Consider the following 14541-nt stretch of genomic DNA (forward strand, 5'->3'; position numbering starts at 1 on the left):
CGCCTGCCCGCCAACTAACCGCAACGACTGTAAGCATCTACCCGTCACAGTACTGTATCCTATTTCTGAGAGTATTTGGGCGTACAGTACTTGCTGGGTTGCTGGCTGTGTGGCTTTGCATCCAGATCACTGCCGTTAGGGCACGATTATATAAGAACAGGGAACATTAATTAACTATAAGAAATCTCTTGGGTAGCGCTCATTGCTTGATTGAAACCCCCCTGTGAGAGGTATTGTAAATGTTACCGTTGGTACTGTACGGTAGGAGGAGGCGGTACTGTACCCGAGGAGGTTGCCCTTCCCTCTCGAGGTGTTCACACCTCAGTCACATGACTCAAGTGAGGCTGCCTGCTGTCCTGGCTGTATTTCTTTATTTCTTTATTCAATGTCCTCACCCCCTAATCACTGTCCTGGCTAGACGTTTTGATGTGGCCTTGTCCTGTAACATACGCGTGTTTCAACACGGTTCCATCCGAGGTCCTGTACACATCGCGAGCGTATTTAAAATAGATGAAACTTCACCGAGCTATCGCTGTAGCTTTTACGCCTTTGCAAGGATGCTAGCAACACAGACACTCACGCACCTCCGCACACTCAACTCATGATCACTGAGTCACTCACGCACCTCCGCACACCCAACCCATGATTACTGACGGTGTTCTACTCGGGATCATCACCGCCCTCGCCATAATAGGCTCCATTCACATCATTGAAACCCTTTTTCGATTGCTCCCAAGACTGATAGGCTCCGGGAAGAATGCATCTCGACTATCGGTGGGTGTGGAGGCCGGACTGAACCTTCAGCTGGGTACGTCTGTTTGGCTTTCCTGGCTTGCTCTGACGAGAAAAGCCAGATGCCAGTATGGGCATGGTGACGAAAAGAAGACACATTTTTCGGGGATAGTGGCAGTAACTCTTATATCAGGAGTGCTACTAACGACGGTACTGCTGCTTGAGGTAGCAGTTGTATACATGAGTCAACCTGTGACAATATACAGAGCTCTCGATAAAGGGGCCATCAAGACATTCATAGTCCAAGCTGCGGGCGATGTGACAACTGCTGATTTCAATGAAGAAAGAGTACTGGAGATCGGTGAGTCGAGCTTCAGTGAGACCAAAAACGTCAGGCACGTATCCACAGCAAACGTGCACTTGCTAGACTTCGCCCATAACGTTGCACATGAATTAGAGACCCTTTCTATTGAAGAAGGCCGGACCATATCAGCATGGACTAAATATACCGTTGATGGCAAAAACGAAGATGGGACCAATGCAGAGGAAAATGTTAAGTACAGAAAAACAAGTAACCTGTTCTCCCTTTACGTAATTAGACGCGATAACCGGTTGCTCACCATTATGCCATTGCGTGCGATAGAGACCTTGAACACTTCCATTACTAACTTATTCACAGACTTCGGTGAAGACGAAGCAAGTGTGATGGAAATGGAACTATTCTCTTCATTTGGCTTTGGATGTACCGAGGTCGGCAGGGATATGGAACAGGGATCAAGATTTACTGAGTACTCGTGCAAGTTGGAAAAGAATTTCCCAGCAGAGAATTTACCTGCCATCCGAGCGTGGGATCAGGCCCGACCAAATATAGCAAGGCAAATATTCAAGGTTGCTGACTATTCCGTGGAACGGGAGATGATTATCAGGGATGGCCGATCAATTCCCGGGGAACCGATTCAAGGCATATTCGCGATTGAGAAGGGTGTGAATTCATCCAGCAGTGGATTTACCCTGTTGTGTGTGGTTGCCGCGTTCGGTGTAGTGCGTTTGTTTTGCGGCGTTTTTGTTGATTTCAGAGGAATAGCAGAGAATAACCTATTCAGATCTGCATGTACCGGACACTGGTTGGCGGGACCTGGGAACCGAGATACGATTGAGGGGTATGGATGGCGAGTATATCAAGTCGGGGACGAAAATTACTTTGGCTACACCAAATACGGGTGGTCTGAAGATCACCACACACCTTGTAGCGACGCAGGGCTGATCAAAACACAAGAGATAGCATGACCGTGAATTAACCCCTACACGACATTGTGCGGAACAAATCCTTCTGCATGTTTATTTGCAGCTTGCTTAAAAACCTGGATATTTGGCACCATCTTTTGGTATGCATTTTAGCCCCAATACGAAAGTGTTTCAGTAAGATGTTTTCGCTGCTCTTTCGCACAAGCGTCAAAGCCATCTTTACCGAACGAATGCTTGCTATCATCAAGTACTAATAAATGGGTCACTTTGAGAGATTTTAAAATATTTTTTGGATGGAATCCTCTATATGCCTTCAAAAGTCGTTTATGTGCCCCTTACAGCCGGTTAAGTAAGCCACAGGTCTCGAACTGCGAATCCGGCGCAGTAAAAGTCCCCTAAACACCGTCAATACAAGGCAGTTCGGTATCCTCTTAGGAGCCCTACAACGCACAAATAATGGGTCAAATGTTGCGTGCCGAAGCAAAAAAAAATTATCAATTTTAATGGCCACCTTCAGTACCCGCGCGGCGCTGAAGTGCTTGTAGCCTCGCTTCGGTTCTGCCAGAGGCGCAGTTTGCAGCAAGGACACCAGTGCGCTCACTGCGATGCGCCAGCCAAAGCTGATGCGCACGTTTGTTCAAATCCGATTGAAGGCGTTCTCGCTGGCGTTCCGTCACTTCCAGTTGTCTTCTCTCTCGCCGCTCTTCCGCCTGCGCTGCACGCTGTTCCCTTCCCCTTTCCGTGGTCTGCCGTATTTCTTCGCGCTCTTTCAAAACAGAAAGAATTGCGTCACCCGTCAGCAATGCTCCGCTTCTCGTATTAACTGTACCATTTAACAAAACCTCACCATCGCTGCGCAACAAATTGCATGACTCTTTAAAACTTGTAACGAGTTCACGGTACGACTCGAATGCGGCCGACTGGGACTGAGCCCCTTCGAGGTTGGTGATATCCGTCGCTTGGATTACATTCGAGTTAACTCCGCGTTTGCCAAAGTCCCATAGCCCACACGCGCTGAAGCCGCTCCTGATGTTCTGAAAGTTAACTGCCTGATTGTACGCATTTGTCAGAATCTCGCATACCGTGTACAAATCATTTTTTGCACTGTCTTTTACGACGACAGTCCGTCGGTTGAGGTCATTTCGAAATGCAGTCTTGTAGGGAGAAAAACCGAAAAGTCCAAAGGCTGCGTGCGGTGGCTGGTGTGAGAAGGTAGGCCAACGATGACAATTCGATTGTCCCGGAATAACTTCAATACTTTGTACGAACAGTGCGCACCGTATCCATCCAGGGCGAGGAGAATATTGCGGAACCTTTGCCGTAATTGATGCGTCTCCTGTACAAACTTCTGTCCCCACTGTCCCCACTGATAGAAAATCCCAGTGTCGACACCAGCATTTTCTCTGTAAACGCAATGCGCATTGGGGGGAAGGAATGTAAGAGGGGTCTCGAAGGTGCCATTTGTATGCTTCCTGTATTTTGCCTTTTTGCTTGGAAGCACTGCAAGCGGACACCAGGCCCTTCCATCTGCTGAAATAACTGGCATTATGGTCACATGTTGGGCATTAGAACTCTATTTTAGCTCAACTGAATTGCTGCGTCCATGGCAATCGAAAAGAGCTTTCGTTCGAGACCGAGCGGCAGTGCGTGTCGAAAATCCACTCTCGTCTATGTTGAAGATTTGCGCGGGAGACTCAATTTGATATTCCCTGTACACTTGCATAAGCCGGACGTAATGCTTAGCGAGATTTGTCGGTGCCATCGCCAATTGTCGGGGCTTCTCCAGTTGCGCTCGTCTTTTCAATGAGATCTCTTTATGCCGTCCCAAGAAATTGCGCACGAAGCCATCCCCTGGTCTGCAATCTGTGAAAGGGAGTTTGGCTTGACGTGATTGCGGGAGTGACTTTACAAAATGTTGCACCAAATCCTTGAAGCAGCTGCGTGATAGTGGCGTTCCGCTGTGTGAGAATGACAGTAGTGCATTTTTGATGATGGTCTCTTCATCTCGAGTAAAGAGGGGTTTGCGGCCTCGTCTCTGAAGTGCTTTGTTCGTCTGTTTGCTCATCCGCTGAAGTGTTGAATATGACACACAATGTGACTTCGCACATTTGCGTATTGAGATGTTGGAGGTTCGTAGACTGTGAAGGGCTTTGTCGTACTGCTCGCTTCGTGCATCAGGTTTTGGAGCGAGTACGCGTTTTGGGATCATCGAAGCTACCGAGGATGCCAATGACAAAAGGAGGGAAGTGACGAAGTCGCGAGGCTGCTGTGGCGGATTGTGAAGGGAAATCGAGGCACAAAGTTGGTCGTCGATTGAATGAAGCCTGCCAAAAAGGCTCGTCGCGTCAGATTTGAAATCGTATGAGCCGTTCTGACGGCAGGCGAACTACAGTGTTTCGAAGGCTGTTTGAAATGGCGCATGTAGATAATTTTAATTGCCAAAGCGACCCAAATTAGTCCTCTGACCCAGATTTGGTGCACCCGATGATACAGGTACTCTTTTCTGTTGAGCGCAGGCGCGTGCCTGTAATTTAGCGAAAGCCAACAGTCCAATGAAAAGGCTCCATGACCGCCACCATCGCCAGATGGTTGGCTGATGATGATTTAGGGTACGTACCATTGTAGAAATAATGATTAATCACTATCCCACCGACGACGGCGCAGCGGAGCGGCGCGCACCAGAGCCTTGCTCTGGTTGACATAAAGTGGAGTGACCGGGTCGCTGTCCACCCGATCATGAGAGAAGACATCTTCACACATTCTCCATATCCCCTGGCTCTCATTTTATGGTAGCATCGCGGTGAGGAACGATCTCACTGTGCCCTAACGACCACCACCCACCCGCGCGTCCCTCCTTCCTCTTTTACTCCACTCATCCTATCTGCGCATCGACCACCACTTCTCAACCACGCTTGCGAAGGCCGCAGTGGACTACTGCGCCACCCTCGAACCTAGAGTGCGCCCGCGGGCCCGGGATCGGGTGGCGCATTTCAGTTCTCTGCGTGAACTCGTGGTGTCGGTCTGCACCTCCCTTTTGTGTAGCGTCAACGAAATCGCGTGTCTCGCAGTACATCTTCATGCGAACGCAACCGTGTCAAGGAACATCATTTAAGTTTGTTTATTGCTGTCAAAGACGAACTATATTGGTTTTGTTTGGGGTTATTGTGGTTAAAGTCGGGTTCATCTTAAGTCTTGGAAATCGACTTGCGTGGTAGCTCAGCATACCACGGGCCTGAGGTCCGACCTCCGATTTTTTTCTTTGGAAGCACCTTCGTGGTAGGTCAGCATACCACGGGCCTGAGGTCCGACCTCCGCATTTTTGGAAGCACCTTCATGGTAGGTCAGCATACCACGGGCCTGAGGACCGACCTCCGCATTTTTGGAAGCACCTTCGTGGTAGGTCAGTGTAGTGCAGTGGACACACTCGCCAACGAGGGCGTAAATCTCGCTATGAGGGAAAGCGGTATGTCCAGTCACCACCGGGGTGTTCGGGGCCCTCTGTCCGTGGTAGCTCAGAGGTAACGCGAGAATCGCGGGTAGAGTCGCGGTCGGCGCGTGAAGGGGTACTCGGGATCGAGTAACTAGAAGGAGTGGGTGTGGCGGTCGCGTCGCGGACCGCTATTGACAGCGTCGAAGAAGAACAACACAAGAAGGCAGAAGAAAGAAAGAAGGAGAAGTGCAGCGTAGAAACGTAGAAAATAGCGGAAAAAGTAAAGGAAAAACAAGAAAAAGGATGACGACGAAGGGTGCAGGTACCAGACTTAGCCAACTAGATAGGAACCGTAGAGGATCCTACCAGAGATGGGCTCCGATTACCTGATGCCTCTTTACTGTAGCACCATCCGACACCCGACCTATATAGGCCGAGCGCCGTCATCGGCGTCGGTTACTAAATGGGTAATTAATAATTAATTATCGTCATTAGAATTGCCACTTGGCATTAGACGCTAATTAGCGTAGAAACTTGTGGGCACCACGTATGTATACGTGTCGTACACGTGTTGTACACGTATCATATACGTGTCATACGATGGTCATACACGTGTGGCCACGTGCAGTACACGTGGGGTACCTTCCCAAGTGTGCGCGCACAGTACACGTGTGGTGCGCTTATCATACACGTGTGGTATCATCCAAAGTGTACGCGTACACTTTGGATGAGTACACGTGTCATAGACCGGAGCGCACACCATACACGTGTGGGCTCATCCAAAGTGTACGCGTACACTTTGGATGAGCACACGTGTGATACACGTGTCAAAGGCGGGGAACGCGGCCCCGCGACGGCGGTGACCAGGGGTAAAGGGCGCAGAGTCACTGCACTACAGTCAGCATACCACGGGCCTGAGGTCCGACCTCCGCATTTTTGCAAGCACCTTCGTGGTAGGTCAGCATACCATGGGTCAGAGGTCCGACCTTCTACGGGTCTTTGGCACAGGTAGTTGCGGAGCACTTCGCGCAACACGCGAAAATATCGCAGCACCGAAGGAAGCTTCCTTCCGGTTGGAGGCGGCACCGGTCAAAAATTATAGGCGGTGACGATAACCACGACTCCCTGAGTAAAGTTGCAAAACTCAGAGTCCCCGCCGACTTCATCCAATGGCGTCGAAAAATGAAGGCCTACCTCCAACGCAACGACCCTCTCCTCGTCGGCCTTCAACCTCGCCCCTCCGGTCGTGCGGCATCTTCGTCAAGCACTGCAATCGAGGATTGGACTCTCAAGTCCGCTCGCGCCAAAGGCAACATCATACTGTGCCTCGGCGACGCAGTTGCATCCCAAACTCGTCTGTTTGTGGATGACGACGCCAAGACTGCCGGCGAATTGTGGGAGGAGCTTGAGCGGATCTTCACGATGTCCAACACCCAAGTCGTACAGAACCTGAAACAGAAGCTAGACATTCTCATCTTCAAGGAGCACGGAAACTTTGACACTCATGTCGCTTCTTTCCTCACTATCGTTAGGGAACTGGCTACGTACGATTCCGAGCTCTCCGGATCTGAGAAGACGTCCAAGCTTATCCGATCCTTTCGTCCTTCGTTCGCCCCACTCGCTATGGTTTCTACCCTTCAAGAATTCGACTTTGACACTCTGGTCAATGCTGTACAGGCTGAGCTTGCTCGTCGCTCCAACCCTCACAATCCACAGCATCAATACCGTTCTCACACCGCCGAGCCAAAAGCCATTTTTGTGCAACACTCTCGTGGTGCGAATGGCCGGGGTCGTGGAAGGATTCGTGGCGGTGCTCGCAATGTGGTACATCGAGGTACCTGTAGAGGGCGCATAGAAAGGCGCACATGTGACTACAGCCACATTCAAGGTCACATTTACCGCAATTGTTGGAAGCGTCGGAAGGAGCAAGACGGCACAGATAACTCAAGGTATGGTTCGGGTCGCCAACAGGGACGTCCAGAGCGACGTTTTAAGTTTGGAAATCAAGTCCGGGACACGCCTCCGCCTCGAGGTCCAATTCGCAACAACGGCGATCACCCAAATCGCGGCTGGGGTTCCGGAAATGACGAACAAGAAACGCAACATTTCGGTTTCTCTCGCCCCTCCAGTCGCTTTGCGCAGAGGAATGATTCAGAAGTCCCTGGTGGATACATGGCTCAGCTTCATGATGAGGAATTTGAATTCAGGAGCAAAGTGGCCGAGTTATCTCGTACGAAGATCTCATCTGCCTACATCGATTCAGGAGCAACCCATCACTTCTTCCATTCTCGTAAGGTCTTCGTCAACTACGCAAGGACGTTTGAAAACGTCAAGGCTGCTTCTGGAGTCTCAAAGTTGGTCGGCAAAGGACAAGTGTGGATACCTTTCGGTGGTGGCATGTATATAGATGCCTACCACGCTCCACATTTCTCCTCGAACGTCCTTTCGGTTGGTCTCCTCAGTGCGAACTTCATCGTTGCATTCACGGACAGCATTCGTCAGTACAATGCCTGCTTCCTTATGGAAAAGGGACCTTGGAAGGTGCTGTGGGAGACACCGAAGGTCAACGGGCTTTACTGTCTCAACATTAACAACAGTACTACTGCCTTGGCTGCTGTCAGATCGAATGTCACAAGGGCAAAGGATCCAGCCAAAGAGTGGCACGCCAAGACTGGACACCTTGGAGCCGATCGCTACATCGAAATATCACATGCTTTTCCTTCGGTCCCGTTCTTCTCGAGGTCCACCTTGGTGAACCTTGATTGCGTGCCATGTCTCCAGGGGAAAGCTCGTCGCGGTCGAATTCGCTCAATTGGGAACTTCACCAAACGTCCCCTTGAGTTGATTCACATCGACATCTCTGGTCCCGTTACTCAGAGTATCGCTGGAAATAGATACACACTTGCTGTTCTCGACGATTTCACTGGGAAGTCTGATGTCTTCATGCTGAGGACAAAAGAAGAAACGTACCACACCCTTGAGTGGTACCGTAACCGCTCGCAGACTGAGTTTAACAACCAACTACTTCTGAAAAATATCAGATTAAACAGAGCAGGGGAGCACAAAGGTGAAGACGTCATGGCTTTTGCTCACCGAAACCGCATCAAGCTGGATTACTCACCGGCTTATGCCTCGGAGAGCAACGGCTCCGCAGAACGTCTCATTCAAGAACATTGGACACGGGCGAGAGTTTTCCTGTTTGCAAGTAACTTGCACACTGGTCTTTGGGGAGAAGCCATCAATCACGGCAATTGGCTTTGCAACCGTGCACCTTCGGACCGACTTGATGGAGGGATCCCCATTCTAGAATGGAACCCAGACACACGCGTCGACTTCAAGCAACTCCCTGAGTTTGGACAAAAGGGACATGCGTTCATCTATCGTCCAAAGACTACGCCGAAAAAGAAGCTGCTTCCCCGTACTGTCTTTGGCCACTTCGTCGGCGTGGAAAGCTCTGTCACCCTGTTCCGTGTTTTTGTGCCCTCTACGAAGAAGATCATCCTTACAAGGGGGCAAGATCTCCGTCAAGACAACTCGGGACATCTGCCGAGCATGTTTTCACTTCTCGACGGCCTCTCACGGGAAATATAACTCGACTCTTTCGAGCAAGGAAGCAACACGCAGATACAAGAGGTAGAACATGAAGCGGACTTAGAAGAGCAACTAAATTCAGTTCTCACCGCTGCTCACGTGCAAAGCCCTGTCGCCTTTATCTCAAGAAAGACACTTCAAGACCCGTCACTGCCGCGATCATTCTCTCGTGCATGTGAGGATGCGCAGTGGGCATCCGCTATTGACAGGGAGTTCAATGCTCTCGTCCAACGACAGACGTGGAAGTTGATAAGACGCACAGAGCACATGAAGCCTGTGCCATACCCTTGGGTATTCAGAGTCAAACCACTTGACAGCTCTGGAAACGTGCTGCAAAAAGCACGGTGCTGTGTACGAGGTGATCAACAGCAACCCTTCACGGACCACGATCCAGAAAACACGTACGCTCCTGTTGCTGCTCACGAAACACTTTGCATACTATTGTCGTTTGCAGCAAGTCAAGACTTACAACTTGAAGGAGCCGATATCTCCAACGCATACTTATACGGTAAACTCGACATTCCGATAATTATGGAGCAGCCTACTGACTCAAGTCAAGTGCAGGTCAAGCCTGGATATGTTGCAGAAGTTCATGGATCGATGTATGGAACCAAGCAAGCCATGAAGATCTGGGGTTCGCTTCTCGAAACATGCCTACATTCTTGGCAGTTTCAAACATCAAGCTATGATGCTTGCCTCTACATGCTTCGACAGGGTGAATCGTTCATAATTATGGCTATTGTTGTGGATGACATCTCTTTTGCATCAAATAGTCACTCGCTTATGACTTGGTTTAAGAAGAAACTTTCTGCTCAGTTTGATGTTAAGCTTTTCGGCTCTCTTTCCTCCTTTATCGGATATCGGATATCCGATATGCTTAGGCTCCTTCGACACTTCCCATATGGGAAGTGTCGAGGGAGCCTAAGCATATCAGAGCAACGCAGACTCGATACGCAAAGTCTTTACTAGAAGCCAACGGTCTCGACCATGCTAACGCCGTCTGGACACCTTTGCCTCTGAACGCTGATGTGCTGCCGGCTTATCAGAATGAAGCGCTGCTCTCCCCTAAGGAGCACTCTTGATATCGCTCAGCTATAGGCGGGTTGAACTATCTTGCTGTATGCACAAGGCCGGACATATCATTTCCGCTATCTGCTTTGGCACGACATCTGCATGCGCCTACACCGAGACATATGGCCTTACTCAAGCAGGTCCTTCGATATGTTTCTGGAACCTTGAACTTCGGTTTATCGTTTCGTCGCTACTGCAACTTCATTCCAGAGTCACTGGTTGCTTGCGTTGACGCCGACTGGGGAGGATGTAAAGAAAACAGGAGGTCTACCACTGGTTTCATTATAGCCATCAACGAAGCACCAATATACTGGAGAAGCAAAAGACAGACAGTCATCTCACTGTCATCAGCTGAATCAGAGTACATCGCTTGTCCTCTTGTGCCAAAGAAGTATCGTGGATCAGAAAGCTTCTCTGGGAAATTGCTCATGCGAAGACATGGAAAGATGACATAGTATTCGGGGGCACACGAATACTAATGGACAGCACAGCTGCACAGTCGTTGGCGTCCAACCCGCAGATATATGCAAAGAATAAGCACATTGACTTGAAAATTCATCATGTGCGCGAACTAATTGACCTTAATGTTGCCTTCTTGTCACATGTGCGATCATGCAATCAGCCTGCGGACTTGCTCACAAAAAAAATGTCGCCTCAACCTTTGAAGAAAATGGTTGAGCTTCTTCATATTCATTTACTCTAGTTGTGTTTATGCCTCTACTCTCAGCAACTGTGCACACTCGATCAACTTCGGTATGCTTTCTATATTTGCGCCCGGGGCTTACTGAAGATCGAGTGCTCATTCACATGATATTTATGGAAACCTTATTTATGGGTGTTCGAAAGTATAAGGTACACAGCAGTTTCTTTAAAAACACGCTCTACACAATGCAGTATATCCAGCGAAAAGACTGGCAAAAGAGACTAGACGCATACAAAAGGAAGGCGAAAGCACAAAACATGCTGTAGCTCCCTTCGACACAGCAAAAAATGCCTCGCGGTACGCATCTGAGCCAGCATGAACAAGGGCAGATCCAAGCTCTTCGTCTCAACAATTGGACAATTAGGCGAATTGCAGCGCATCTCTCGCGCTCCCGTAACGTCATGGCCACGTTTTTAAGGAACCCGGGCCTGTACGGGAAGAAAAAAAGGCCCGGTAGCCCCTCTAAACTCACCGCCACTGCTTGACGTGCTCTCTTGCGTGAAGCCCACAAAGGGCATTTGTGTTCTTCAGAGTTGGTTAAGACCTTTAGTCTTCCTGTAACTCCACCTACTGTGCGAGGTATCCTACGCGCCACGCCATCTATTCAGTACAGCAAAATGGTCCCCGCTCCGATGATGCTCACGAGACACAAAATTGCACGGGAGCAGTGATGTCGCGAAAAGGTCACTTGGACGGTGTCGGATTGGATGAATGTGGTGTGGTCGGATGAGAAGAAATTCAACTCGGACGGGCCGGATGGCTTCTAGTAATATTGGCAAGATTTACGGACCGACAAGCGAATGTTTTCAAAACGGCAGCAGGGTGTGGATTCTGTAATGGTTTGGGGCGCTTTTTCTGGTACTAAGAAGTGCGAGTTCGCCGTTTTAAATGGAAAGCAGGATGCTGTTAAGTATATAGATACATTTGAGTCCTATCTTTTGCCGGTTGTGGATCAAGAAATGTGTCCAAGTTGGGTGCTTATGCAAGATGCTGCATCCATACACCGTGCTAAACGTACTTTCCAGTGGTTTGACGAGGAAATTCCTCTCTTAGAGTGCCCTGCCAAGTCACCTGATCTGAATCCCATCGAGAATTTATGGAGAATCCTAGCGCGAACGGTTTATGCACACCAACGTCAATTTAAGGACGTGGATGAGCTTTTAGAAGTTATAATGGACGCGTGGGACGAAGTTTCAGAAGAATGCCTGGAAAAGCTTGTCCGTTCCATGCAAAAGCGGTGCTTTGAGTGTGTAATGGCAAAGGGAGGTCCGACGAAGTACTAGTGTCTATTGGACAATGCGCCTCATTTGAGGATTTCGCCTCATATGAGGCTTTTTGCCGCGCCGTTTCTAGCGCAAAGAGGGAGAACTGAAAGCCATAGTTACCGCGAAACAGTAACAGTAAGAGTAAAAAACAATGTCCAAGTCCGTTGAAGGCACCTAGAATGCACGGTATTTAGGACGGTCTTTCTAATGCTCTGACAGACAGGAAAAATCCTCATGATCAAAAACGTCCGTCCAATAGACACTAGGAGCGATGAAGTTGAGAAAGACATGCGCTGTACCTTATATTTTCGAACACCCATAAATAAGGGTTCTACAGTATAAATATCATGTGAATGAGCTCTAGATCTTTAAATCCGACCCCAGATTCGGTCTCCTCGTTGCTTTTACAGTCCTAGACGCACCTCAAATTTGGCCTTTACAATACTGTCTGCCAGCAATGTGAGTATTGATGCTGTCCGGCTGTCCCGATACTTTTTTTTCGGCACTGTATGCTGTATGCCGGGGACATGCGATTTTGAGCTGGAATCGCACTTCCCGAAACGGGAGTTGCATATCATATTCTTGTACAATATTCTTGTACCGGGGATTACCGTATTATGGAAATGTGCGCAAATGCGAAACTACACATAATTATGGAAATATCATGCGATGAGAGCGTGACGTGGACCAGTACGTCGCCTTGTCCCCTTGCTGTCCCCCAAAGATACGGACACGACCACGTTTAGGTCATGGGATGCCTTATTCGCACGTGCCTTAGCGCGGGCCACATATCGTTTAGGGTGCAGATTTGCTCTGCATCAGTGTTACTGTCATTGATATGAGAAACAGAGAAGTTGCTATGGAGCTTTCAAACCACTCCGCTATGGAGTTTTCAACCCAGAAGCTGGAGATTGTCAAGCGTTTCCGAAGCCTCCTCCCCCTTTTTTTTATTTTTTTCTCTCTCTCGACAGTGAGGTAGACAACAACAAGCTTGCCTTCTCTCCTGAAGAGCCACATTTTGATGCGGCCTTCTCATGTAAATACGTCTCAACTCGGCTCCATCAAAGATCTTGTACACATCGCAAGCGTATTTAAATTCAACAATAGAAACACAATCACGTTACCGATGAGCTTGTGCACATTGCCAGCACTTGCACACATCTGCACACACCTCCGCACACACATTCACACACTCAACCATGATTACTGACGGTGTTCTACTCGGGATCATCACCGCCCTCGCCATAATAGGCTCCATTCACATCATTGAAACCCTTTTTCGATTGCTCACAAGACTGATAGGCTCCGGGAAAAATGCATCTCGACTATCGGTGGGTGTGGAGGCCGGACTGAACTTTCAGCTGGGTACGTCTGTTTGGCTTTCCTGGCTTGCTCTGACGAGAAAAGCCAGATGCCAGTATGTGCATGGTGACGAAAAGAAGAGACCTTTTTCGGGGATAGTGGCAGTAACTCTTATATCAGGAGTGCTACTAACGACGGTACTGCTGCTTGAGGTAGCAGTTGTATACATGAGTCAACCTGTGACAATATACAGCACTCTCGGTAAGGGGGCCATCAAGACATTCATAGTCCAAGCTGCGGGCAATGTGACAACTGCTGATTTCAATTCACAAGGAATTCTGGAGATTAGTCAGTCGGCCTTCAGTGAGAGCAGGAGTCTCAGGCACGTCTCTACTGCATTCATGAACATCGTAGATGTCCACACCGACCTTGCGCAAGCACTGGCAAATGCATCTATTGAAGAAGGCCGGACCATATCAGCATGGACTGAATATACCGTTGATGGGAGAAACACAGATGGCTCTGCGGTGCATAAGAATGCAAGGCGCAGAAAGTCAGCTAACACGTTTACCCTGTTTGTAATCGGAAGGGCTTACCGTTTGTTTACTGTCACTGCAGAACGCGCGGTAGAGACCTTGAACACCTCGCGAACATACGTATTCACAGACTTCGGTGAAGACGAGGCAGCAGTGATGGAGAAGGAATTCTTCACTTCATTGGGCTTTGGATGCATTCCGGTGAACAAGAAAATACAAAATGCAACCAGAGCAACTGAATACTCGTGCACATTGACAAAAAATCTGATGACAGAAAATTTTCTGTCTGAGCTGGCGGGGGTTATTACTGCCATAGACCAGGCCCGAGCAAACATTGCAAGACAAATATTCAAGGTTGCTGACTACTCTGTAGAATGGAAGTCAATCAACACAGAAGAGGTCCTATCAGCTCCTGGGGAACAGATCCGAGGTATATTCGCGATTGAGACGGGTGTGAATTCATCCAGCAGTGGGTTCATCTTGTTGTGCGTCGCTGCCGCATTCGGTGTAGCTCGTCTAGTTCAGGGTGTTTTTGTTGACTACAGAGGAATAGCTGAGAGCAATCTGTTCAGAGCTGCATGCACGGGTAGCTACTGGGAAGGACCTGCAAACCAAGATAGGAGTGAGGGTTTTAGATGGCGAGTTTATCGAGTCGGGGACAGAAAT

At 49.0% G+C, this 14541-nt stretch overlaps 1 protein-coding gene across 1 annotated transcript; it reads left to right on the forward strand.

The window, feature by feature from the left end:
• Positions 1–11572: 11572 nt before the first annotated feature.
• On the forward strand, positions 11573–12055 carry CHC_T00006741001 (hypothetical protein). Its single transcript, XM_005709929.1, has one exon. It carries the CDS (start codon positions 11573–11575, stop codon positions 12053–12055), a length of 483 nt encoding a protein of 160 aa, XP_005709986.1.
• Positions 12056–14541: the final 2486 nt, after the last annotated feature.

Source organism: Chondrus crispus, genomic scaffold, assembly GCF_000350225.1.
Source record: "Chondrus crispus Stackhouse genomic scaffold, scaffold_50, whole genome shotgun sequence".
Lineage (NCBI taxonomy): Eukaryota > Rhodophyta > Florideophyceae > Gigartinales > Gigartinaceae > Chondrus > Chondrus crispus.

Bases quoted from the DNA above. Each gene is read 5' to 3' on its own strand.
- CHC_T00006741001 (XM_005709929.1), top strand. From the start codon at position 11,573: ATGTTTTCAAAACGGCAGCAGGGTGTGGATTCTGTAATGGTTTGGGGC.